This window comes from Nothobranchius furzeri, chromosome 6 (assembly GCF_043380555.1).
Source record: "Nothobranchius furzeri strain GRZ-AD chromosome 6, NfurGRZ-RIMD1, whole genome shotgun sequence".
Lineage (NCBI taxonomy): Eukaryota > Metazoa > Chordata > Actinopteri > Cyprinodontiformes > Nothobranchiidae > Nothobranchius > Nothobranchius furzeri.
The window spans coordinates 25,370,779-25,394,989 of NC_091746.1; the positions used below are offsets into that span (position 1 = coordinate 25,370,779).

The 24,211-nt window shown below is 46.3% G+C and overlaps 2 protein-coding genes across 2 annotated transcripts; both read right to left on the bottom strand.

The window, feature by feature from the left end:
- Positions 1 to 820: 820 nt before the first annotated feature.
- LOC107393182 (bestrophin-2a) lies at positions 821 to 11,972 on the bottom strand. Its single transcript, XM_015971388.3, has 9 exons — positions 11,372 to 11,972; positions 11,199 to 11,293; positions 6,622 to 6,855; positions 6,202 to 6,356; positions 6,020 to 6,097; positions 3,715 to 3,867; positions 3,565 to 3,645; positions 3,326 to 3,480; positions 821 to 3,235 (listed from the first exon to the last, which is right to left on the bottom strand). Exons 1-9 carry the CDS (start codon positions 11,521 to 11,523, stop codon positions 2,500 to 2,502), a joined length of 1,839 nt encoding a protein of 612 aa, XP_015826874.3. The 5' UTR covers positions 11,524 to 11,972; the 3' UTR covers positions 821 to 2,499.
- Positions 11,973 to 12,088: 116 nt separating this feature from the next.
- Positions 12,089 to 24,039, bottom strand: get3 (guided entry of tail-anchored proteins factor 3, ATPase). The gene is made up of 7 exons (XM_015971375.3): positions 23,465 to 24,039; positions 16,970 to 17,117; positions 16,566 to 16,714; positions 16,329 to 16,479; positions 16,113 to 16,220; positions 13,027 to 13,224; positions 12,089 to 12,915 (listed from the first exon to the last, which is right to left on the bottom strand). The coding sequence occupies exons 1-7, from the start codon at positions 23,611 to 23,613 to the stop codon at positions 12,787 to 12,789; spliced, it is 1,032 nt and encodes a 343-aa protein (XP_015826861.1). The 5' UTR covers positions 23,614 to 24,039; the 3' UTR covers positions 12,089 to 12,786.
- Positions 24,040 to 24,211: the final 172 nt, after the last annotated feature.

A 24,211-nucleotide genomic window follows, 5' to 3' on the forward strand; every position in this document is an offset into this window, starting at 1 on the left:
TTTCAGGAAGTCACAGAAACAAATGATATTTTTTTTATTTTGCAGCAGCACCGCCCATCTCAGGATTCTGCAGCTCCTCTGTCTTTCCTTGCTAAGCAGAGGCAGCTGGTCTCCAGGCAGACCAGAAGGATAGAGTCCAGGATAGAGTTCTGTCTTTGGTCCAGTGTTGAGCAGAACGAAGGTCATCTCTGAAGAAGACAGTGTCCGGCCCCTGAAGCCCATTATCAGGCTCCAGCATCACATTTAGAGGCAGAATTCACTCTAATAAAGCCTCTTATGGACATTTAGATTCAAATGAGATGTTCTGACCTGGAAAACCTTTGAAACATCCAGGATAGATGACCTCAAGGGCCAGGGTTGGCTAGAACTTGTGTCGGGATCCAGAACCTGTTTTATGTTGGCTGATCTCGCCCCCTGCTGGTCAATACTGGTACTGATGAAGAATTTATAAATAAAATGGAATAAATGAAGAATCCTGAGATTTTATATTTATAAATTTGTATTTTCTTCCTAATATACTTTTGCATGCAGTAGTTTTAAGATAAATAAAATGACACATCACGCACTGCTCAATAAAAATATGAATGTTTATTCATTAGTAAGGATGTAAAAATTTTATCATTATTGCTAGTATTTATAATTCATTATAAAAAAAAAATTGTTCCAACCTTTTTTTTTTTTTTTGATAAAATGAACTTGGAAGGAAACTTGTTATACCTAAAAATAAGACTGATAGATAATCTAGTGAATTATTTATGTAATACAAAGATTAATTAACTAAATTAAGGACAGATGTGTAGCCCCGCCAACCAAGTTCCTCTTTTAATTAAAAGTGAAATTGCAATATTTATGCTATAAATAAGTGCAGAATGTGCAGAGGTGTAATATTATTGGCATCAGTGAAAATGTGGAAATAAAAATACATGGGTAATACTGGTAACACTAGTGATACTAGTAATACTGGTAACATTAGTAATGTTGGTAACACTAGTAATACTGGTAATGCTGGTAACACGGGTGATATTAGTAATACTGATAACACTAATAATGTTGGTAACATATGTAACAACTGTAAAATGGTAAGGCTGGTAATGCTGGTAATACTGATAACACTAATAATGTTGGTAACATAAGTAACAACTGTAAAATGGTAATGCTGGTAACAGTGGTAATTTATAGTAAATTAATTAAGTTCAATTAACCCATTTTTCTTACATTCTTTAATGAAAAAAGTAACAAAGTAGTTATTTTTTGGGTAATTAGTTTCTTTTATAATCTCATAACTCAGTAACTGAGTTACTTTTTTGACAAAGTTATTAGTAACTATAACTTACTTTTTAAAAGTAACTTTCCCAAAACTGCTGATAACGCTAGTAACAACTGTAATACTGGTAATACTATTAACACTGGTAATACTAGTAATACTGGTAATACTAGTAACACTAGTAATACTATTCGTCTTCGTCTTCGTCTTCCTCCGCTTATCCGGGTCCGGGTCGCGGGGGCAGCATCCCAATTAGGGAGCTCCAGGCCGTCCTCTCCCCGGCCTTGTCCACCAGCTCCTCCGGCAGGACCCCAAGGCGTTCCCGGACCAGATTGGAGATGTAACCTCTCCAACGTGTCCTGGGTCGACCCGGGGGCCTTCTGCCGGCAGGACATGCCCGAAACACCTCCCCGGGGAGGCGTCCAGGAGGCATCCTGACCAGATGCCCAAACCACCTCAACTGGCTCCTTTCGATCCGGAGGAGCAGCGGTAGTAATACTATTAACACTGGTAATCCTGGTAATACTAGTAACACTGGTAACACTACTAACACTGGTAATACTAGTAACACTGGTAATACTAGTAATACTGGTAATACTATTAACACTAGTAATACTGGTAATACTAGTAACACTGGTAACACTAGTAATACTGGTAATACTAGTAACACTGGTAACACTACTAACACTGGTAATACTAGTAACACTGGTAATACTAGTAATACTGGTAATACTATTAACACTAGTAACACTGGTAACACTAGTAATACTGGTAATACTAGTAACACTGGTAACACTAGTAATACTTGTAATACTAGTAACACTGGTAACACTAGTAATACTGGTAATACTAGTAACACTGGTAACACTAGTAATACTGGTAATAATAGTAACACTGGTAGCACTAGTAATACTATTAACACTAGTAACACTGGTAACACTAGTAATACTGGTAATACTAGTAACACTGGTAACACTAGTAATACTTGTAATACTAGTAACACTGGTAACACTAGTAATACTGGTAATACTACTAACACTGGTAACACTAGTAATACTGGTAATAATAGTAACACTGGTAGCACTAGTAATACTGGTAATACTAGTAATGTCCTTTGATTTTAAATAAATTCTTAACCTGTTTCCCCACTTGATTTTTTTAGCTGTGTTTTAAGGCGTTTTGTCCTTAAAGGTGCAGTTGAGCGTAACAATGGAAACACACCATCTAAAGGTCACCTATGACCCGGTGAACTCTGACTCCATGCTCACACTCTGAGAACGCTGAGGCTCTTCGTTTGACGGCACGGTGAGGAGGGATTTTCTGTTTCCACAGGGCGGTGGTTTGGGAATGGCGTGAATGGCCCGGTGGTGACTAATCGCTGGTTGGGAGCTGCAGTGCTCCAGACTGTAGGAGGCTGTGGGGTGAAACGGGAACGCGGATGGGCGGACGGAGGTGACGGGAATGATGGAGAATGGTCGAGGTGATGTCTCAGGGAGAAGGGGAAGCAGAGACACTGGAGCCAAGGAGGTCACCTGCTTCTCCATATTGCTCCTCCCTTCTTCTCGACTCACCTCCTTCTCCTCCCTGACTGGATTGTTTCCTCCTTGCTCCTCTGCAAAGTGAATATTCAGCAGAGGTGTTCTGGTACTTTTCTCCTCGCTGAAGCTGCACACGGTGCTCTGGGTGTCCTGACCCAGCCCTGATGGCAGAGACCCTCCTTTACTTATTTCACAGCTTCTCTCCTCCTCTTCATCATCATCGCTGGTGCATCGTTCGATACTAGGGGAGCGGTGCAGCCTCTGAAGCTGTGCCGAGGTGCGGCGAAGAGCTCCTCCCATGAAGCCATTTGGAGAAGGTGCGGCACTGAGGAGGCGGTTGAAGAGGGCCATGTTGGGATGGCGCGTCCCTGATTCCTCCATGTTCTCAGCAATGTCCTCTAAAGGCTGGAAGTGCATCTCCTCCCTTGGGATCCTGGCAAGTAAACATTGATACTTTTTTAAACTTCCAAATGGTAAGAAGAGGAGGAGAAGAAGGACGAAATGGTGCAACTCAGAAACTCACGCCATGTCGAAAGTGGAACCCTGGAAGGAGGGCTTACGGAGCACGAAGAGAGTGGCTGCGGTGTAGGGGGGTCGAGGGTTGGAGTCGTTCCAGTAACGGTCCCTCTCCATCATCGGCAAATCTCCGTACATCTCATCCACCGCCATCATGGACACCTGCAGGAAAAATGAAAGCAGATTACCTGGAGTTAAACGACAGGAAAAGGATTAAATGGTGAACCTAAAACATCATGAGGAAACCTGGAAGTTCCTGTCAATAAGCCAGTTTGTCTCAAAATCATCATCATCTTCTCCAAACGGGTTGATCAGCTGTTCTGCCACCTGTGGGACGAACAGCAGGAGATAAAACACCTCACAGGTATGCTCACGTCAGAGCAACATTTGTCTGACCTTCAGCCAGCCCGCATAGAAGAAGAACTGCAGCAGCGTGAAGATGGGAACGTAAAGGTCCAGGTCATGACCCGGGTAGCCCTGACAGGGGTCCAGGAACTGGCGTCCGATCAGACACACCAAGAAAAAACTGTACACCGCCAACGTCACCACCTGGGAAGAGCACAGGTCATTCACACAACTTTTTATCAAGCCTGTTTTTTTTTATTTCGAACATCCATCCATTTTCATCCGCTTATCCAGAGTCGGGTCGCGGGGGCAGTAGCCTAAGTCGGGAGGCCCAGACTTCCCTTTCCCCAGCCACTTGGGCCAGCTCCTCCAGGGGAATCCCAAGGCGTTCCCTGGCCAGGTGAGAGACATAGTCCCTCCACCGTGTCCTGGGTCTACCTTTAGACCTCCTCCCTGTTGATGAGCCCAGAAAACTCACCAGGGAGGCGTCCAGGAGGCATCCTGACCAGATGCCCGAGCCACCTCACCTGGCTCCTCTCGATGTGGAGGAGTAGCGGGTCTACTCCGAGCCCCTCCCAAATGACCGAGCTTCTCACCCTATCTCTAAGGGAGAGCCCGGCCACTCTTCGGAGAAAACTCATTTCGACCGCTTGTATACACGATCTCGTTCTTTCGGTCACTACCCAAAGCTCATGACCATAGGTGAGGGTAGGAACGTAGATCGACCGGTAAATCGAGAGCTTTGCCTTCTGACTCAGCTCTCTCTTCACCACGACAGACCGGTACAACGCCCGCATCACTGCAGACGCAGCACCAATCCACCTATCGATCTGCTGTTTTAGCTTTCCTTCACTCGTGAACAAGACGATTACTTGATTACTGACGAGATGCGGTCTCGATTCAACAGGTGGAAGTTTATCAGAGGGAAACAGGAACATGAGTATTACTAATTCATATTGATGATATGCAAATATCTCAACTCTGATTGGCTAACAGCAAAGCAACTCCACCACTGACTCCATTTGCTCTGAAACGTTGACGATTTACTTCCACAAATAACACAAGCCTGGACCTGTTCCACCATGTTGAGAGTTGCTAATGCTAACGGTTAGCTTCTACTAGCCGAGACTCGCTCTGCTCTCCCTTTCCTGTGGGCGGGACCAAGATTACCAATTTTCCCTGACATAGGAGAAACGATCTTTGTTCAACCTGCTCTTTATCTCGTCTAATCCTACGGTAAAATAGAGCTGCCACCCTGCAAAATAAAACTAGAGCAACATCACATAAGAACGTTGTAGTTTTATTGTTCTAACTAAATCATTTTCACTTTCTTGCAATTCAACAATATTTTACAGATGTGATAAGAAGCCTTGTTGTAAGAATGTGAAATATGTTGTTAGAACAATACAATCATAACCTTATAATGTGAAATCACTCAGATTGCATTTTGTGGGGGTGGCAGGCAGCTCTGCGTTAATTTCCTTTCTGCAGAAAATCCGGGCTGAAGAAAGTTTTCACGTTCGGCGTACAAACACAACTCAGACTGAGCGATCGTATTTCTAAAAGAACATCAGGAGGGATCGGTGGCGCCTGTGCCCGGCAGCCTCGCCTCTGTCAGTGAGCCCCGGGGCAGCTGTGGCTACATGGTAGCTCATCATCACCAGTGTGTGAATGGGTGAATGATACGCTGTAGTGTAAAGCTCTTCTCCTCTGATTCTGAAAGGCGCTACACAAGTGAGGGTCATTAATCATTTAAAAAAAGCTGCTGGAACAGCTTCAGGACATTTTCAGGTGAAGCAGAACTTCAAAGGCCCTCATGTCCCCCAGGTCATCAGGATCCGGGCACTGCTCTGGGAGCGAGCTCACTTCCACGACGCTCTGCCTTGGTGTGCCACACCTCTACGGTGACACTGAGGAAGCTTCTCAGATTAAATGTCTTCACTTGAATTCAGAAAATCCTGCAGCTGATGGGATCAGATTGGAAGGTTGCTGGAAGAGACCAGATTCATGGCGGTGTGTGTGTGTGTTTGTGTGTGAGTGTGTGTGCATGCGTGCATGCGTATGTGTGTGCGCACGTGTGTGTGTGCATGTGTGTGTGTGTGCATGTGTGTGTGTGTGTGCATGTGCGTGTGTATGTGTGTGCGCGTGTGCATGTGTATGTGCGTGTGTGCATGTGCGTGCGTGCGTATGTGCGTGCGCATGTGTGTGTGTGTGTGTGTGCATGTGCATGTGTGTGTGTGCGTGTGAATGTGTATGTGTGTGCATGTGTGTGCGTGCATGCGTGTGTGTGTGTGCATGTGTGTGTGCGTGCATGTGTGTGTGTGTGTGTGCAGGTAAATAAATCAGCAGTGTCTACCTGAGTGTACACAAGGGGCACGCTGATCATGTCGTAATGAAACAACAGGCTGCACCTCCCTCTGAACGTATTCAGCTCCTGTTGACACAAAACAGAAACAAGTCGTCTTTCTGAGCCAGAATCTATTAGAACCAGAACACCCAGGTGTGTGTGTGTCTTTGCGTCTGCAGCCTGCGCCTCACCTCCAGCAACAGTTTCAGCGTGTGATCGTCTTTGATTCTGCCCTCGCAGCGAGCCACGGCAGCCAGGTTGGTGAACCAAACACACGGGATCCAGTACTTGTTGTAAGGTGAGCGGAGACCCTCAAACTTCTTCCGCTCCTCTCTAGACATGAATCCTGCGAACGCGGCAGAGGAAAGACTTGTTTGGCACGTAGAAGAATCATTTAAGGAAAAACACACACACACACACTGCTGTTAAATCTTGTGAGATTTGGTTGCAAACATGTCTGCAGAGCAAATAAAACATTAATTACATAAAAATAAAGGTTAAACAGCTGCAACTTTTCTTTATTTAACGGCTCTGAATTGTGGATCATGAACGCTCTCGCGTTTGTCTTGGTGGGTAAAAGTAAAGCGGCACTTCTATCAGCACCCTCTCACCAGCCTCCACCACGTGATCCATGGTGGGGAAGCGTTTGAAGACGGCCGTGCTGACGGAGCGGAGGATGAGCAGAGCCGACAGGCTGGCGTAGCGCATCATGGTTCGTCTCAGCAGGCGACCTCGCTCGTCGTTCCCCTGGAGGCCTCCCGACAGAACGCACATGAGCCTATCAGGCAGCGGGATGCTGGTGTACTGACTCCACCAGCGGTTCACCACCAGGGTCACGTAGAAACCTGCAACACAAACACAGGTGCTTAGGGTGCAGAGGGGCTCTCCAGTAGACACGAACTGCTAAACATCTCATCTTTTTTCTATGACTGGAACAAGATGGAAAAAGGGTGAGATGCAGGAACCTGGCTCTGTTGGAATGCAAGAGAAGAAACAGGACCTCAAAGAAGAACTTGAGAAAGCCTGGAGAGTGAAGACATCGGTGGTGCCCGTGATCTTCGGGGCACTAACCCCCAGACCGGAGGAGTGGCTAAGGCCCTGTCCACACGTAGCCGGGGATCTGCCAAAACGTAGACATTTTTCTACGTTTTGGCCTGTCATCCACACGAAAACGGAGTTTTTTCACACGAAAACTGATCTTTTTAAAAACTCCGGCCAAAGTGAAGATCTGCGTTTTCTCCGTTTTGGGTGTCTGCGTGTGGACAGACAAAACCGGAGTTTTAAGGTCCGCAACGTCACTTTCCGCGACAAAAAATGCTGACATCACGTGTGCGACCTGTGTTTACACTAGCCGACAGCATGGATGCCCTCAGAGCTGTGCTCGCTTTATCAATTGTCCAAGCGCTTTTTGCTTGTTTGTTTTTGCAAGCGGAATTACTGCTCCTTGCGGAAGACCACAGACGAAGGACGAGGTTAAGAACGGGGGAAGTACTGCCGCCTACAGGTCTGGCATGTCCTTAACAACGTATTTATCCAGGTACGTGTGGACAGAGTTTTTTTAACGATGTGGTGTGGATGCAAGTTTTTGGAGGGGCGGACATTCGTTTAAAAAAAAACGGCTACGTGTGGACTAGGCCTAAAGCAGATCCCAGTTCAGACATCTCAGTCCAGAAAAGAGCAGCTCTAGGAACCCTCAAGCTCCCACACGTCTGGTAGAGGACCCGAGCTTGGAAGGGGCAGCCCACCCATGGAGGGGGAGATGTTTTTTACTTCCATCTATTCATTTTCATTTACAGTTGTCAGCATAAATGAGTACACCCCACTTCATTTGTCAGAAAACCTTTAGTTTCCTTTCAGAATCAACATTTTCTCTCACAAACGTGGGTCATCGATTACAAACAAGATCTTCACACATAAAAGTGGTTTTCCTAACAAATCCATTCAAGCCCATGTTGCAAAATGAGTACACCCCAGTTACAGTCTCAGGAGAAAAGCCACAGCAGGTGAGTCTAATGATTCATTTAAGAGGCGTCCAGCATACGGGTGACTATAAAAGGGCATTGCCTAACTAAGAAAAGCCCTTCATGCTGTCAGCAACGGCTCCACGTGTCTCAAAATCTGAGAAAGGAAATCATTTACACAGAAAAGGTGAGGGCTGCAAAAAGACCAGCAAAGCTTTACACATCAGTCAGAACACTGCAAGAAGTACAAAAGTGATCCAAACATTTAAGAAAGATGGAAGTGCAACCATCTTACAGAGATGTCCACGGATGTAAACATCTGGACAGGAGCGTCTTCTGACGTGAAGGGTTAAAGAAAGTCACCATGCAAGTTCACTGCAGTTGGCTACAGCGGTAGAAAGCCAAACTGGAGCGACCGTTCTCCGTGACGCCATACAGAGCGCACATGGGTATCGTCCACGAAGGAAGCCCCTCCTAAAGCCCACGCACCAAAAAGCACACCTAGGAGGCGTAAGTAGGGAGAGGGGCTTAAGGTACTAGGGCCCGAACGATATGCTTTTTTTGGGGGCCGATACCGATATAAAACTTTTAACAAAGGCCGATGGCCGATATATCTCCCTCACAAAAAAAAAAAATTCTTAAGCTTAACCCCTTCATTCTCTGCCTTTTTGATGCAAACTTATTTCTCTATTACGCACCAAAGAACTGTCTCAATAACTCACGAGGGCTTCCAAGTAATGCAAATAAGATTTATTTAGCAGATCTCAAAAACAACAGAACACACAAACTCAGTCACAGCACAAATCTAACATTCAAGTTTTTTCTTGTAAACTGTGGTTTCCACAAATGCATTTTAACTTCAAGGAATATTCCACCACTCAGTAAAGTTGTGTCTTGTTAAGATTCCCCAGAGTTAGACAAGTCAGAAAAAGCATTTTATAACCAGCCCAATATGATCTGGCAGCAGTTGGTTTTCTTAGTTTAGCATAAAACAATGTAAGTGAATTCACATAGATTGTAGTGTTTTTTTATGTAGGTGAATGCAAGCCTTCCCTTCCATTGCTTTATGCTAAAACTGGTTACAACATGTTGTTTCTGACTTGGCTAACTCTGGGGAATCTAACAACACACACAAGTTTAGGGACAGAAGATCCCTATAAGAATATTAAAATAATTAAAATACAGCAATAAATAAAACGTAATACTTGTGCTTTGTAACAAAGTAACACTCTCTGGAGGTTAACTTGGTGAACTTATTCACCCTGGACAGGAAATAACTGCACATAAGAAACATAAATAATAATAAATAAATAAAAAAGTTCCAAAACAATAATTTGTGTTTAAAGTTCAAAGGAGTGGAGCCACACAACATGAGTTCATTAAGCTGGCGCCATCTGCTGGATAGGTAGTGCATTATCGGCCGTCTTTTTGGCCGATACTGTTATTGACCCCAATATCGGCCGGCCGATATATCGGTCGGGCCCTATAAGGTACAATACATTTTTCCACCTCTAGGTGGTGATCTGGTGAATTTTTATAAAGTCTACTTCACTTATATTTTTAATACATCTGTAGTTTTATCTCATGTGAATTAATGTCTGTAAGTTGCTCTCATGGTAAAAAGCTCCTGTTTCAGGAACCAGAAGCGAGCAAATCCTCATCGACTCCCATGTTAAAAATACCAATTTCACAGCAGAAATAAGCATGTTTACAGCCTGGTACCAAAACATGTTTTGGGTTTAAATGATCTAGTTTACACTCATGACAACTCTGTGAGGGTGAATTTTTTTCTCACTCTTCTGTTTAAGTGTATTAAAAGCCTAAAATTCTGTATAATTAATGAGCATCAGACCCACGTGACCACAGAGCTAGCTCCGTGGAAAGGCCTCAGCCTCGGCCTCGCCTGAAAACTGTTCCGTCATTTTTCAGTCTCTCAACTTAGACCAGTAGTTGTAGCGTTTGTGCGTTCTTTTTGGACATTATATGTGCAATTGTTGGACAAACTGACTTGCTGTGGCATTAATTGCACTAATAGAGCATCCAAGGAGTCTCCACTTCATTTTTTTCGATAAGTAAAATTATATTTATGTGTTTTAGGTCACTGCCGAGCTGAGCTTAGATTTTAACATGTACTGTTTAACCCTGAAATTTAAATGTAATAGGGTAAAACCCAGTGCATTTAACATAACGCTGCACTTTAGAAAATGGGTTGAATTATAACGTGTTGGTGGAGCTGGGTTCCGACTATCGGCTTGTGGAGCTCTCGGGAGATCGATGTTTTCCACCCGTTCTCCCCTCCCCGCAGCTCGGCGCATCTCAGATCGCTACGGCGCTTATCTGCTGTGCAGCTGCCGGCTTGTGGAGCTCTCGGGAGACCTCTGTGTTCCACCCGGTTTTACCCAGCGGTCAGCCTGGCGTATCTCTTGATTCAGAAGCTCTGGTGTTGTGCACAGTTGGTTGTAGCTAGGTTGCTACCTCCGTTAGCTTAGCTCCCACCTCCGCGTTAGCTTTGGGTTAGCTTCAGGTTAGCTTGTAGCTAGTTCGACCGGATGTCGTCAGTTGATCCCAGCCTTCCAGCCCCACCCTCAGCTCCACCTCTCTTCCCTTTTGTGGAATTGTCTGGGCTTGACGGAACCTGTGAGACGGTCAAAATGGCGGTGGTGGCCACCTCCCATTTCCCCTCAAAAACGTGTTATTGGAGCTTATGGAAATGAATTGTCCAGTGTAAACGTTGATGCTTCTGACACCAGCCCCCAGCGGATGACGGTGGAACTGCAATTTATTTCACTTCTGCATTGGCCTCAATTTCTGTCCCGCATTGTGGGAGCTTGTTTAGAATCAGAAATCATAAACCAGTATATCAAAGGTATTTAATTAATATAATGACCTTCTAAAATGGTAATAACAGCATTGCTAACAGCAGATGGTTACCCGCACTGGTCCGCACGTGTCGTCATTCTGCAGGACATTTCTGTAGTAAAATCTTCTCTAAAGAAATGTTGGACTCGTCTAAAACGCATCAGAGAAGCGGTCAAGTCTATTTGTCTACAACGTTGACAGCTGAAACCTCAGAACAGCGCGATGAGGTCACATCCTGCCGTGATTCTAGGACTCAGGAAACACTGAACACCTTTCAATGAACAGCTGCTTAAAGGCTTGAAATGCAAAACAAGATTTTCAGGACATTTTCTAGAGTGGAGCACAAAAATAAGAAGTTAAAAACCTACCCAACACGAAGGACATGGGGATGAGGCTGGCGTAGTGGTTGCAGTAGATGGCCAGCTTCTCAAAATACCTTTTCTGCTCATCAGAAAGGACGAATCTAAAAAAAGGGACGAAGCAAACATGTAGTTTACTGTTAAATGACCCTAAAGCTCCATCAGACAGGTATGGGTCTCACCTGTAGGTGATGCTGATGGCCGTGTACATGGCAAAGAAAGCCAGGAACTCCTTGTACAGAACCTTGTAGATGCTTCCCTTCCAGGCCAGCAGCAGCTTGGAGAAGCCACAGAAGCGGGCGTTTGCGACTCTGGCGGTGTAGGTGACGGTCATTACTGATGGACTTCTGGTCTCCAGTCAGATAGGCTGCTTGGAAGAAAACACGACATCACTAATTAAAGGTCAGACGCCTTTAAAGGGACCGTTTATTAAGAGTGAAAACAGAAACAATGCATCCGAGAGCATCTTCTCACCTTTAATGTCCGGCTGGTCTGCTCAGAGCAACTCTGCGTTGTTGGCACCACAGAAGAAGTGACCTCGAGAGTTTACCTCTTGGCAGTGGCGTGTTCTGGACTTAATCCTCAGTGTGCCCCCGGGGTAAATCCCCAAAAACAAGGAGGAGGAGCTCGTTAGTGAGGCCCCTGACCGGGGGAGCGGCGCGCCATGATGGACCACAAACGACAGGCCGCGGCGCCACGCCGCCAGCTGCAGCAGGACATCACGAACCAGCAGCAAGTGGACCATGCAAACGTTTGTGTGAAACCAGGTCAAAACTAAGGATCTGAAATTAGAACCTATATCACTGATGCTTATAAATGACCTGTTTATTATGGGATAGGATGAATAATTCCCCTAAAAAACATAGAAGCTGGTAAAATGAACACAAACACACAGCAGCTGAGGAAAGTTTGTTTTTTTATTCACACTCCCAATAAAATTTAAATAAAACCTATAGAAAACAGATTCTTGTCGACTCCGACGCTTTCAGAAGAGCAGGAAACACGATCAACGGTCTTTTCTGAAGATTCTTACAATCATTTTAGACTGAGAAACAATCATTTCAGTTCACAAATACCATCGCTCTTTATTCATGTGGGTATGCAGCCAGGCGGTCTCCCGGGGATCTGGTGAGAGAACAAACTCCGCCCGAGCAGCCGTTCCCCTTTACCATAATTACTACATTTAATCACCACTTCTCGTATTGGTGTCATCCTCACCATCAGAAAGCTGGATGGACGCACGAGAGACGAGTTTGAATCCAGACCAAATCACGGCGAGTAAACGCGGCGATGGCGCCGCCCGCCTGCAACGCTCAACGCCGTTTCCACATTGGAGGCTGTAAACCAGACAGGAGGGCTGTTAAACACATTAAGACTAAAACGACGGTGAGAGAGGATGAAGTGTGAGTGAAGCGGCGTTAAACGGCCCCGTCGCAGCGAGACGTGGGCCGTGACCCAATCGGCGCAGGAATGTTGGTCGTTGCTCTGCCTGGGAGGACTGAGGATGGAGGGATGGAGGGAACCACTCGGAGAAGCTTCAGACTGTTGAGGGTGGGGGAGGGGGGTTGAGGAGAAGGTCCAGCAGATGGGGGGGGGCTCACTTGTTGGGGGGTTTGTAGGGTTCCAGAAGCTGCTTAGAGAACGTGTTGACCTTGTCGGCACCTCGGACTTCATGGGGCAGCAGTGGAAGCTTCACTATGTGGAAATCTTCATAAAGGTCCTCCATCTGCACCAAAAGGACAAGAAGCCGTTTACCTCCCTGTTCAGGTAATAAACACTCAAATCTATACAAGTGCTTCGAGTCATTCCTCCACCTTTAAAAACGCCGCGCCCTTACCTGATCTAAATACTTGGACTGAATTTTGTGACGAGCTTCACACATTTTACACGACTTCTCCGTATCTGGGAACACGAGCTGGTTGACGATGATGTTGTGCGTGTCGATGCGACACTTGGCCAGCTCCTGGATCAGCCGCTCGGTCTCGTAGAGCGAGAGAAACTCAGCGATGCACACACAGATGAAGGTGGTCTGTTCCTAGAGGGAAAGTCGGAGTAGAGAATCGTTATAGCTCTCGGTGGCTAAATCGTTAACTACAGACGCATCTGAACTTAAAGCAGCACTACAGAGTTTGAAATGCTCCAAGCTGTCGCCTTCAAACCGGTTTCGGTGGTTCTTGAGCAGCTGCACACTGGACAGCACTCTGCTGACCAGAAACTGCACTAAACAGCTTTGGTGTTTGGGTCAGCACCCGTGGAAACCTGCTTTATGGGAACAGCCGTTTACTGTGTCGGTGGCTAATATAAAGGCTAGCAGTCAGCTTTTTCTGTTGGCCAACCGTCGATAAAGCACAGGGAGAGTAGTTAGTAGGGGGCACCGATTGCAGTTCTTGGCTGATCGCTGAGCTTGAAAAAAAAAAAAAAAAGATTGGGGCCGATAGATCGGTGCATCCCTGGTAGTTAGCTTTTTCTGTTGGCATAAAGGCGGAGCCTGGAAGGAAAAGTAAGAGCATAATGTCTTTGGAGAAGCAAAGAGCTAAAAACCAGAGTGAACATCGGCGCAGCCTACGCTAGCTTGATGGAGCTAAAGGAGGCAACAAAATAACAGACCGAGTGTGACCTGGCTTTCAATTGAATTAAATTCAAAAATACTTCATTAATCCCAGAGGGAAATTGATTGCTGTAGTAGCTCAGAATAATAATAATAATCAAGTCATCAAAGAGTTATTGTATATTACAATGGCTGTTGGCAGGAAGGAGCTCCAGTAGCGGTCAGTGTTGCAGCCAAACTGAAGAAGCCTCTGACTGAAGACACTCTTCCGTTGTCGGACAGTCTTGTGCAGCCGTCCTACTGCATGCCCACTCGACCCCATTCCGACTAAGCTGCTCCAAGCTATTGCTCCTACAGTAGCCGCATTAGTCACACATGTGATCAACGCATCACTGACATCCGGTACATTTCCCACCTCTCTCAAGCATGCTCAGGTTAAACCGCTGCTAAAAAAACAAAACATCTCTTCCTCCAAATCATGTGGAGAACTACCGACCAACCCTCTTTTCCTCCCTAATTCTGTCCAAAATCATTGAAAGGGTGGCTTTCAATCAGATCACAGAATACCTCTCTCAAAACTGTCTGCTTGACCCTTACCAATCTGGGTTCAAAAAGGGCCACTCCACTGAAACTGCTCTGTTAGCAGTGACGGAATCCTTAAAAGAAGCTAGAGCGACTGCCAAATCCTCAGTGCTTATCCTGCTCGACTTATCGGCTGCATTTGACACTGTCAACCATGGCTTCCTTTTGTCCACACTCTCTAGCATGGGCATCACAGAGAAAGCACACGCCTGGTTTGAATCATACATCACAGGACAATCATTCAGTGTATCTTGGCTTGGACAATCCTCTACCGTGCACCATCTTGCCACGGGAGTCCCCCAGGGCTCTGTACTAGGACCTCTTCTCTTTGCCATATACACCACCTCACTGGGTGAGATAATTCAATCACATGGCTTCTCCTTCCACTGCTATGCAGACGACACCCAGCTCTATCTGTCATTTCCACCGGAAGACCACACTGTCCCTGCACGAATATCAAACTGTCTCTCTGACATATCAAAATGGATGAAATCCCACCATCTCCAACTCAACCTCTCTAAAACTGAATTAATTGTCATCCCAGCAAAACCATCCATACAGCACAATATCTCAATCCAAAATGACTTCCTATATCTGGCTCCTTCAAAGGCAGTTCGAAATCTGGGTGTTGTGATCGATGAACACCTGACCTTTAAAGATCATGTTACCTCTGTTGCTCGTTCATGCCGCTTTGAGCTGTATAACATACGAAAGATCAGACCACACCTAACACAACATGCCACCCAGCTCCTGGTGCAATCTACTGTCATCTCCCGCCTCGATTACTGCAATGCCCTTCTAACTGGTCTTCCAGGCTGTACTGCGAGACCTCTTCAAATGGTCCAGAACTCAGTGTGGTCTTCAATCAGCCAAAAAGAGCAAACGTCACCCCTCTGTTCATTGAGCTCCACTGGCTACCGCTAGCAGCACGCATAAAATTCAAATTGCTAACATTAGCATACAAAGTCCGAGATGGTACGGCTCCCATCTACCTGAATCCTCTTGCAAAGGCTTACGTCTTGGCTCGGCCCTCCGGTCATCACAGGATCGTCGGCTAGCAGTGCCTACACCACGTTCAGGACAATCCAGACTCTTCTCATGCATCGTTCCACAAATGTGGAACGACCTACCAAGCACTACCAGAACAGCGGCTTCCTTTTCAATTTTCAAGAAACTCCTGAAGACCCTGCTCTTCAGAGAGCATCTTCTAAACTAGCACCCTCCCTGCACCCTGCACCCCCCTCTCTACTGTCCACTCTTTGTTCACTCTTCTCCATGATTCATCATGCTGCCTCACTGCCACCTACGACTGACTGGAAATTGTTTGTTGTTGTTGCTGTTGTTAACCTCAAGGGCAACATGCCGATTATCACTTGTAAGTCGCTTAGGACAAAAGCGTCTGCTAAATACATAAAGATAAACATGGAATGCTCAGGGTTGTCCATAATTTTCTTGATTCTCTGGAGAATCCTTCTTTGCATTATCTCCTCCAGTGGTTCCACAGTCGTCCCCAGAACAGAACCAGCCTTTGTTATTAAGCTGTTGAGCCATTTCAGGTCCCTGCTTCTGATGCTCTGTTGCTATTGGATTTGTAAGTAATAATATTTTTTTCCCAATAGTTACTTTGTGTTTTATTTTAGTATTAGTTGGCTCATGCAAGTGTTAGCTCGTTGTTAGCGCTAGCTACAGCAGGGTTGTTTACGACAGCTGCAAAACCACTTTCAACCAGTAGGGTGGAGGAGCAGGAAACTGTTTAGTGTTGCTTTAAATACACGATTTTTTAAAACTCTTACAGGATCTTTGAACTGCTCACTGACGGAGCGAATGACCGGGAGGGTTTCCTCGAGCTTGGAGGCCAGCTGGTCTGCGTTCATGTCGCCCAGACCGAGCATGTTACACATCTAAACAACACAACACACAGACAACTCCGTTTAAACGTTGTACACATCATCTAAACACAGCTGTACACATCATCTAAACACAGCTATTCAAACTGCTGGTCCCATCACCTGAGAGATGAAGGGGCTGATCTGATTCTTTATCTTCATCAGGCGACCCAGACCTCGCTCCACGATGGTGGGGAAGTTGAGCAGCCTCAGCGTGTGGCCGGTGGGGGCCGTGTCGAACACCACCACAGAAAAGTTCATTCCCTTTACTAACCTGATGCACAGGCAGGATAAAGAAATCACGTCAACACTGATTCTAAACACTTGAAAAAACTGCTCGATATGACTGAGTGTTTTCACCTCATGACCTCTGCATAGCTCATGGCTTCATCGATACCGGGGAAAGCACTCATGGCCTCCTGCATCATCTTCTTGCCCATGCTGAGCATGTTGTCCTCCTCAAAGAACTCATCAGGCAGCTCTGCGACACCCAGGCTCGGGTCAATCTCCTGCAATAAGGCACGACAGGAAACAGGTGAGCAAAACACACAAACCGTCTGACGATTTGTTCCCACCCTCCAGCGATTCAGCATTTCTATCGCTGCTTTATCAAACAGTTCTTGGGAGACTCACAGATCTCTTAACACTGACACAAGATAAATAAACCTCTTTATTTGGCCTCCTTGCTCTTCTTGTTTGAGTGTGTAAAAATATTTTTGTTCTTTTAAACATGTTAAGGGATTTTTAGGCATTGCATTGCTTACCATAGCAAAGAGGTTGTCATATCCTTTGACTTTAGTAGGCACCTTAGAGAACTTCTGGTCAAAGGCATCGGAGATGTTGTGGGCGGGATCGGTGGAGATGATCAGGACGCTCTCCCTGACAGCAGCCAGCTGCACCGCTAAGCTACAGCTATGGAAAACATCAAAATTAAACACTCAAAAAAAAAACTCCTTATGTCAGCAACCCAGTTTGTACTCAACGGTTTTCCAGCACTGCAAAAATGTTTGCGTCAGCTCTCTGTGTAATTTTCTTTCAATGAGCTAATTTCTGTTGTAAACCCACAATACTGGGCAACGTGTCCTCAGGCTGGGTTTCCTTTGGAAATTATTTGGCGCTTTAGTGCATTTTAGTTAAAATTTTAATTTTCTGCCTAAAACTGTCAGTGTTGTGTTGTCGTCAGGTTAAAACTGCACTGTATTTGAATTCAAATCTGCCATCGCTATTGGCTAAGAGGTACCCTATGATGTTAGCTGGTACATTATGATGTCACAATGCCGTGAGCGCGTGTGTGCGCGCAAGCGCCTTCTCGGTCTGCTGGGCAACAGCATTTGTGGCATTTTTCAAACAGGAAGTGGGAGTGGAGTAAGAACCTGGCAGGAGCGACTTTTAAAGAGCAAGTCACCCCCCCTACCAGAGTATTACTCCACTCCCACTTCCTGTTTGAAAAATGCAACAAATGCTGTTGCCTAGCAGACCGAGAGGGCGCACGTACACGCACACACACACACACAGGCTCACAATCACAATGACATTGTGACATCATATGGTACCAGCCAACGTTCTAGGGTACCTCTTAGCCAATAGCGATGGCAGATTTAAATTCAAATGCAGTGCAGAGTTTTTACCTGACAACAGCACAACACTGACAGTTTTAGGCAGAAAATTAAAATTAACTAAAATGCACTAAAGTGCAAAAATATTGACTACACGTGTCTGCAGCACGATTAGACACACATTTATATAGTTTATCAGAAAAAAGTAGATTTGGGGGTGACTTGCTCTTTAAATAAGCAGTGATTCTCTCAGCTGTGATGTAAGAGTTTCTGTCCGGTGTTCCAACTATCCGTGCTCCCCGTGGAAATGTGCTACTTTGGGGAAATGCGCATGCGCAGGCTGATTATTGCGTCACAGGCTGTTTACAAGTCGAGACGCGCTACCTGTGGAAGTTAATGTTCAATCTCATCAATAATCTAGTTACTTTCAACTCGTCGAATGTCACAGTAAGTATTTCTTTAAGTTGTTTTATTAAATGACTGCTTGCTGTATGTTTACCTGACAGTTAGCTTGTAAATGGCTTCTAAAATATCGTTATACTGTAAACAATAAATTTCTCCCATTGTTTACAGTCATTCTGAAAGAGTCCCAAATTAATATCCAAAATTTTATATTATACATATAATTTATAATAGTTGTATAATCTCCAAAATTATACATTCAAACAAATAACTATAAGTATTGGGGGGAAAACATATTTGTTCTATGTGTTTTAATTTGTCTAATAAAGGATTAGGCTGAGAAATAGAACGGTAAGAGGTAACGTCTTACAAATCTCCATTTTTATGAATCACTTTCTCGACATGGGTGAAAGTAGTTGGTAAATCGTCATTGTTCTGAGAATATTCAAATGTTTTTAGCAACTAAGGGTGTAAATGCAGTTTAAGCAACTTTTTTGTTCAAAGTTTCACCACAAGATGGCACTGTGATTTTGTTAATGCCCTAGAAAGTTTATTTAACATGTTTATTTAAAGTATTATTTTTCATGTTTTCAATACATTTCGTAGCATTTACACAGAATGCACAGAATTAATAATTTTTGATATTTGAGTAATTTTGAATTGGTTTATTTTGATATGGTGTGTTTAAGAGCGCTGTGACGTCACTTCCTGTCTCTCGTAGCTTCGGAGATTTTATTGATGCGCACGGACAATTTGTGCCAATTAAGAACATTTGAGAAGAAGGTTAAGTGTTTTCAAGTCTACCGGTTTGTCTACTAGCGGGCCAAAGTGGTATGTTTATTCTTTATTTATAAACTCTGTATGTTAGCAAACTTAAGGCAAATAACTTGTTAATTTGTACATGATTTATGCTTTTTCATTAGTTCTACGGTGTTCGTCGTCGTCGTCTTCCTCCGCTTATCCGGGTCCGGGTCGCGGGGGCAGCATCCCAACTAGGGAGCTCCAGGCCGTCCTCTCCCCGGCCTTGTCCACCAGCTCCTCCGGCAGGACCCCAAGGCGTTCCCGGACCAGATTGGAGATGTAACCTCTCCAACGTGTCCTGGGTCGACCCGGGGGCCTTCTGCCGGCAGGACATGCCCGAAACACCTCCCCGGGGAGGCGTCCAGGAGGCATCCTGACCAGATGCCCAAACCACCTCAACTGGCTCCTTTCGATCCGGAGGAGCAGCGGTTCTACTCCGAGTCCCTCCCGAATGTCCGAGCTCCTCACCCTATCTCTAAGGCTGAGCCCGGCCACCCTACGGAGGAAACTCATTTCGGCCGCTTGTATCCGCGATCTCGTTCTTTCGGTCATTACCCAAAGCTCATGACCATAGGTGAGGATTGGGATGTAGATCGACCGGTAAATCGAGAGCCTGGCTTTCTGGCTCAGCTCCCTCTTCCCCACGACAGATCGGCTCAGCGTCCGCATCACTGCAGACGCCGAACCAATCCGCCTGTCGATCTCCCGATCCCTCCTACCCTCACTCGTGAACAAGACCCCGAGATACTTAAACTCCTCCACTTGAGGTAGGACCTCTCCCCCGACCCGGAGGTGGCAAGCCACCCTTTTCCGGTCGAGAACCATGGTCTCAGATTTGGAGGTCATGATCCTCATCCCAGCCGCTTCACATTCGGCCGCGAACCTACCCAGCAAGAGCTGAAGGTCAGAGCTGGATGAAGCTAGGAGGACCACATCATCCGCAAAAAGCAGAGACGAGATTCTCCTGCCACCAAACTCGACACACTCCACACCACGGCTGCGTCTAGAAATTCTGTCCATAAAAGTGATGAACAGAACCGGTGACAAAGGGCAGCCCTGGCGGAGTCCAACCCTCACTGGGAACAGGTCCGACTTACTACCGGCTATGCGGACCAAACCCAAGCTCCTCTGGGAAAGGGACTGAATGGCCCTTAACAGAAAGCCACCCACCCCATACTCCTGGAGCGTCCCCCACAGGGTGCCCCTGGGGACACGGTCATAAGCCTTCTCCAAATCCACAAAGCACATGTGGATTGGTTGGGCAAACTCCCATGCCCCCTCCATCACCCTTGCAAGGGTATAGAGCTGGTCCACAGTTCCACGGCCAGGACGAAAACCACATTGCTCCTCCTCTATCTGAGATTCAACTATCGATCGGACCCTCCTCTCCAGTACCTTGGAGTAGACCTTTCCAGGGAGGCTGAGGAGTGTGATCCCCCTATAGTTGGAACACACCCTCAGGTCACCCTTCTTAAAGATGGGGACCACCACCCCGGTCTGCCACTCCCTAGGAACTGCCCCCGATGACCACGCAATGTTGTAGAGACGTGTCAACCATGACAGCCCTACAACATCCATAGCCTTGAGATACCCTGGACGAACCTCATCCGCCCCCGGGGCTCCGCCGCTGTGTAGTTGTTTGACTACCTCAGCAACTTCTGCCCCCGAGATCGGACAGTCCATCCCCAGGCCTCCCAGCTCTGGTTCCTCCTCGGAATGCGCATTGGTGGGATTGAGGAGCTCCTCAAAGTATTCCTTCCACCGTCCGACTATAGCCTCAGTTGACGTCAGCAGCTCCCCATCCCCACTGTAAACAGTGTGAGCGAGTTGCTGCCTTCCTCTCCTGAGGCGCCGGACAGTTTGCCAGAACCTCTTCGGAGTCGATTGATAGTCTTTCTCCAAGGCCTCACCAAACTCCTCCCACGCCCGAGATTTTGCCTCGGCAACTGCCACTGCTGCACCCCGCTTGGCTATCCGGTACCTGTCTGCTGCCTCCGGAGACCCACAGACCAGCCACGCCCTGTAGGCCTCCTTCTTCAGCCTGACGGCTCCCCGAACCTCTGGTGTCCACCAGTGGGTACGGGGGTTGCCACCACGACTGGCACCGGCCACCTTACGACCACAGCTAGCAACAGCCGCCTCGACAATCGCAGAGTGGAACAAGGCCCACTCGGACTCAATGTCCCCCACTGCTCTCGGGACGTGGTCAAAGCTCTGCCGGAGGTGGGAGTTGAAGACCGTCTTGACAGGTTCTTCTGCCAGGCGTTCCCAGCAGACCCTCACTATGCGTTTGGGTCTGCCAGGTCTACGCTGCATGTTCCCTTGCCATCTGATCCAACTCACCACCAGGTGGTGATCAGTTGACAGCTCCGCCCCTCTCTTCACTCGGGTGTCCAAAACATACGGCCGCAGGTCAGATGATACGACTACAAAATCTATCATCGACCTGCGACCTAGGCTGCCCTGGTACCAAGTGTACCGGTGGGCATCCTTATGTTCGAACATGGTGTTCGTTATGGCCAAACTGCGGCTTGCACAGAAGTCCAATAACAAAACACCGCTCGAGTTCAGATTAGGTGGGCCGTTCCTCCCAATCACACCCCTCCAGGTCAAGCTGTCATTGCCCACGTGAGCATTGAAGTCCCTCAGCAGGACAATGGAGTCCCCTGATGGAGCACTATCTAGCACTCGTCCCAGGGACTCCAAAAAGGGTGGGTACTCTGAACTGAAATTTGGCCCATAAGCACAAACAACAGTCAGGACCCGTTCCCCGACCCGAAGGCGCAAGGAAGCTACCCTCTTGTCCCCCGGGGTAAACCCCAACACACAGGCAGAGAGTCTCGGGGCTAACAAAAAGCCAACCCCAGCCCTCCGCCTCTCACCCGGAGCAACTCCAGCAAAGTAGAGTGTCCAACCCCTCTCCAGGTCTCGGGTTCCAGAGCCAATGCAATGTGTCGAAGTGAGTCCGACTATATCTAGCCGGTACCGCTCAACCTCTGCCACAAGCTCCGGCTCCTTCCCCGCCAGCGAGGTGACGTTCCATGTCCCAAAAACTAGTTTTCTTGTCCGGGGATTGGACCGCCAAGGCTCCCGCCTTGGTCTGCCACCCGATTCGCATTGCACCGGACCCTTCATGTTCCTCCTGCGGGTGGTGGGTCCACAGTTGGACGAGCCCATGTATCCGGTTCGGGCTGGGCCCGGCCGGGCCCCATGGGCGAAAGCCCGGCCACCAGGCGCTCGCTCACGGGCCCCAACCCCAGGCCTGACTCCAGGGTGGGACCCCGGTAACCCTCCGGGCCGGGTACTCCGACTCTTCGTTTTAACCGCCATGAAAGATCCTTCGAACCGTTCTTTGTCTCACCCTTCACCTAAGACCAATTTGTCATGGGAGACCCTACCAGGGGCACTAAGTGCCCCAGACAACATAGCTCCTAGGATCATTAGGGCACTCAAACTCCTCCACCACGATAAGGTGACGGTTCAAGGAGGTGTTCATGTGGTGTAAAGATAAAGAAGATGCAAGACCGCATTAAACATCAGTAAAAGGAACGCTCGTGTCTCTCGTGTATGTGAACAAGCCGGCACAAAGGGGTTAATTTTTACAAAATGACTAAAATGCTTCTTACACTATCCACTTTTTTTCTCCATAAAATAAATTAACAGTAGCTAACATGGACAGACTGAATCAGCTGTTGAAATGCGCGTTGGTAAGAAAATTCGACGAGGAAGCACATAGTCATAACACCGGAATCGTTTTCCAAATCTGAGAGATGACCTCTAATAATTTATCTACAGCTGATTGTTTACAGTATCAACACTTTCTCCTTGATCTTTCCTCCTTCTTCCATTTTTAATGTCACAAAATGCTGCCGTCTATCAGAAAAGCCTTCAGAAATCCAGGAGAAGTGTTGATTATGTCTTTAAACAAAGGATGGATAAAAGACGGAGAACCTTATGCAGAAGGCTGTACACTTGGCCTATCAACGTATATCTGGTTCATATCGAACAAATAAAGTTGATAAAAGTTTAGAAAGTGACTTAAAACCTTCACAAGTTTTCCAAAACAACTGAACGAAACGAACATGTTCATAAGGCTTTTCAAACACGGGCACGTGTGATGAATTGTATTCCCTTGGGTCCATCACTGATTTACTCTCGAGTGTTTGGGCTGAAGCAACATCTGCAGATAGTCCAACAGGTTCCATCGTGATTCTTGTTCAAACAGCTGAAAACAAGTAGCTAAAACCTGATGAATGCATGTGTCATCTTGCTAACTTTAGCTGCTGACTGGGCTAGAAAGCGTTCAGTTGTCGACAATCATCGAACGATGATACTTTACTTGACACACAACATGAAGACTTTAGTTTAAAATCGGTACAATGTTAAGAAAAAGGCCTGCCCCTTTATTTTACTGAAACTGACACATGTCAAATTCTGAGTTGACACCTAGCTAGCTGCGTTAGCTAGCTCAGGTCGATGTGAGCACTTCCTGTACTTTACCTGCAGGTGGTTTTACCGACACCACCTTTCCCACCAACAAAGATCCATTTCAGTGACTTCTGTTCGATGATATTCTTCAGAGTTGGCTCTAAAGGCTCCACGTCGGGCGCATCTTCGAATTCGTCTTCCATCGCAGAAGCGGCAGCCATCTTGCTTGTACACAGACAAGACCGGTGCGTTCAAGGCTCCTCGGAATTCCGAACAGTCCAGCGGGTGTTTATGCGTTAGTTGTGAGTAGCTCTTGAGATGCTACTGGCTATTTTTATTCATTTAATTACCTTTAATGTTATTTTAGACTTTGTAAACTGAGTATCATACACGTGTGATCAAAAGAAAAGCGTTAAAGCACACAAACTAAAAAGACAACATCCTGAAAAAATTGTAGTTTACAAGTTCTGCCTCTGGATGAATCGTCACGTGACGTGGGGTGCGTTTGTTGACAGGGTACTTTTGCCAATGAAACACCATCATGGTGGTCTTCCATCAGACCACCAGTGAAATCTATAAAATATGAATCTGTTGGATGACATAATAGACTTCTTCATAGTTAGTTTGTACAAAGAATATTCTTTTGCCCCTTTTAACAGTCTTACTCTTTTATACTTTTTAATTTTTTGTTGTCATGAAGCGATTTGCGATTATTGAGAGGTGCTATGTAAAAAATGTTTTTTCTTCTTTCTACCTCCTAAAAGTCATGATTGTTAAAAAGATAAATTTATGTGCACACACAACAAAGAAGTGGTGCCA

What these genes read in the sequence shown, in the direction of transcription:
- LOC107393182 (XM_015971388.3), bottom strand. Translation starts at nt 11,523, where the DNA reads ATGACCGTCACCTACACCGCCAGAGTCGCAAACGCCCGCTTCTGTGGC. An exon ending in TGCCCCTTGTGTACACTCAG is followed by an intron (nt 3,868 to 6,019) that starts GTAGACACTGCT and finishes TGCTCTTCCCAG; the next exon opens with GTGGTGACGTTGGCGGTGTA. An exon ending in TTATTGACAGGAACTTCCAG is followed by an intron (nt 3,481 to 3,564) that starts GTTTCCTCATGA and finishes TTTTTCCTGCAG; the next exon opens with GTGTCCATGATGGCGGTGGA.
- get3 (XM_015971375.3), bottom strand. Translation starts at nt 23,613, where the DNA reads ATGGCTGCCGCTTCTGCGATGGAAGACGAATTCGAAGATGCGCCCGAC. An exon ending in ATGACAACCTCTTTGCTATG is followed by an intron (nt 16,715 to 16,969) that starts GTAAGCAATGCA and finishes GCCTTATTGCAG; the next exon opens with GAGATTGACCCGAGCCTGGG. An exon ending in AGCTATGCAGAGGTCATGAG is followed by an intron (nt 16,480 to 16,565) that starts GTGAAAACACTC and finishes CCTGTGCATCAG; the next exon opens with GTTAGTAAAGGGAATGAACT.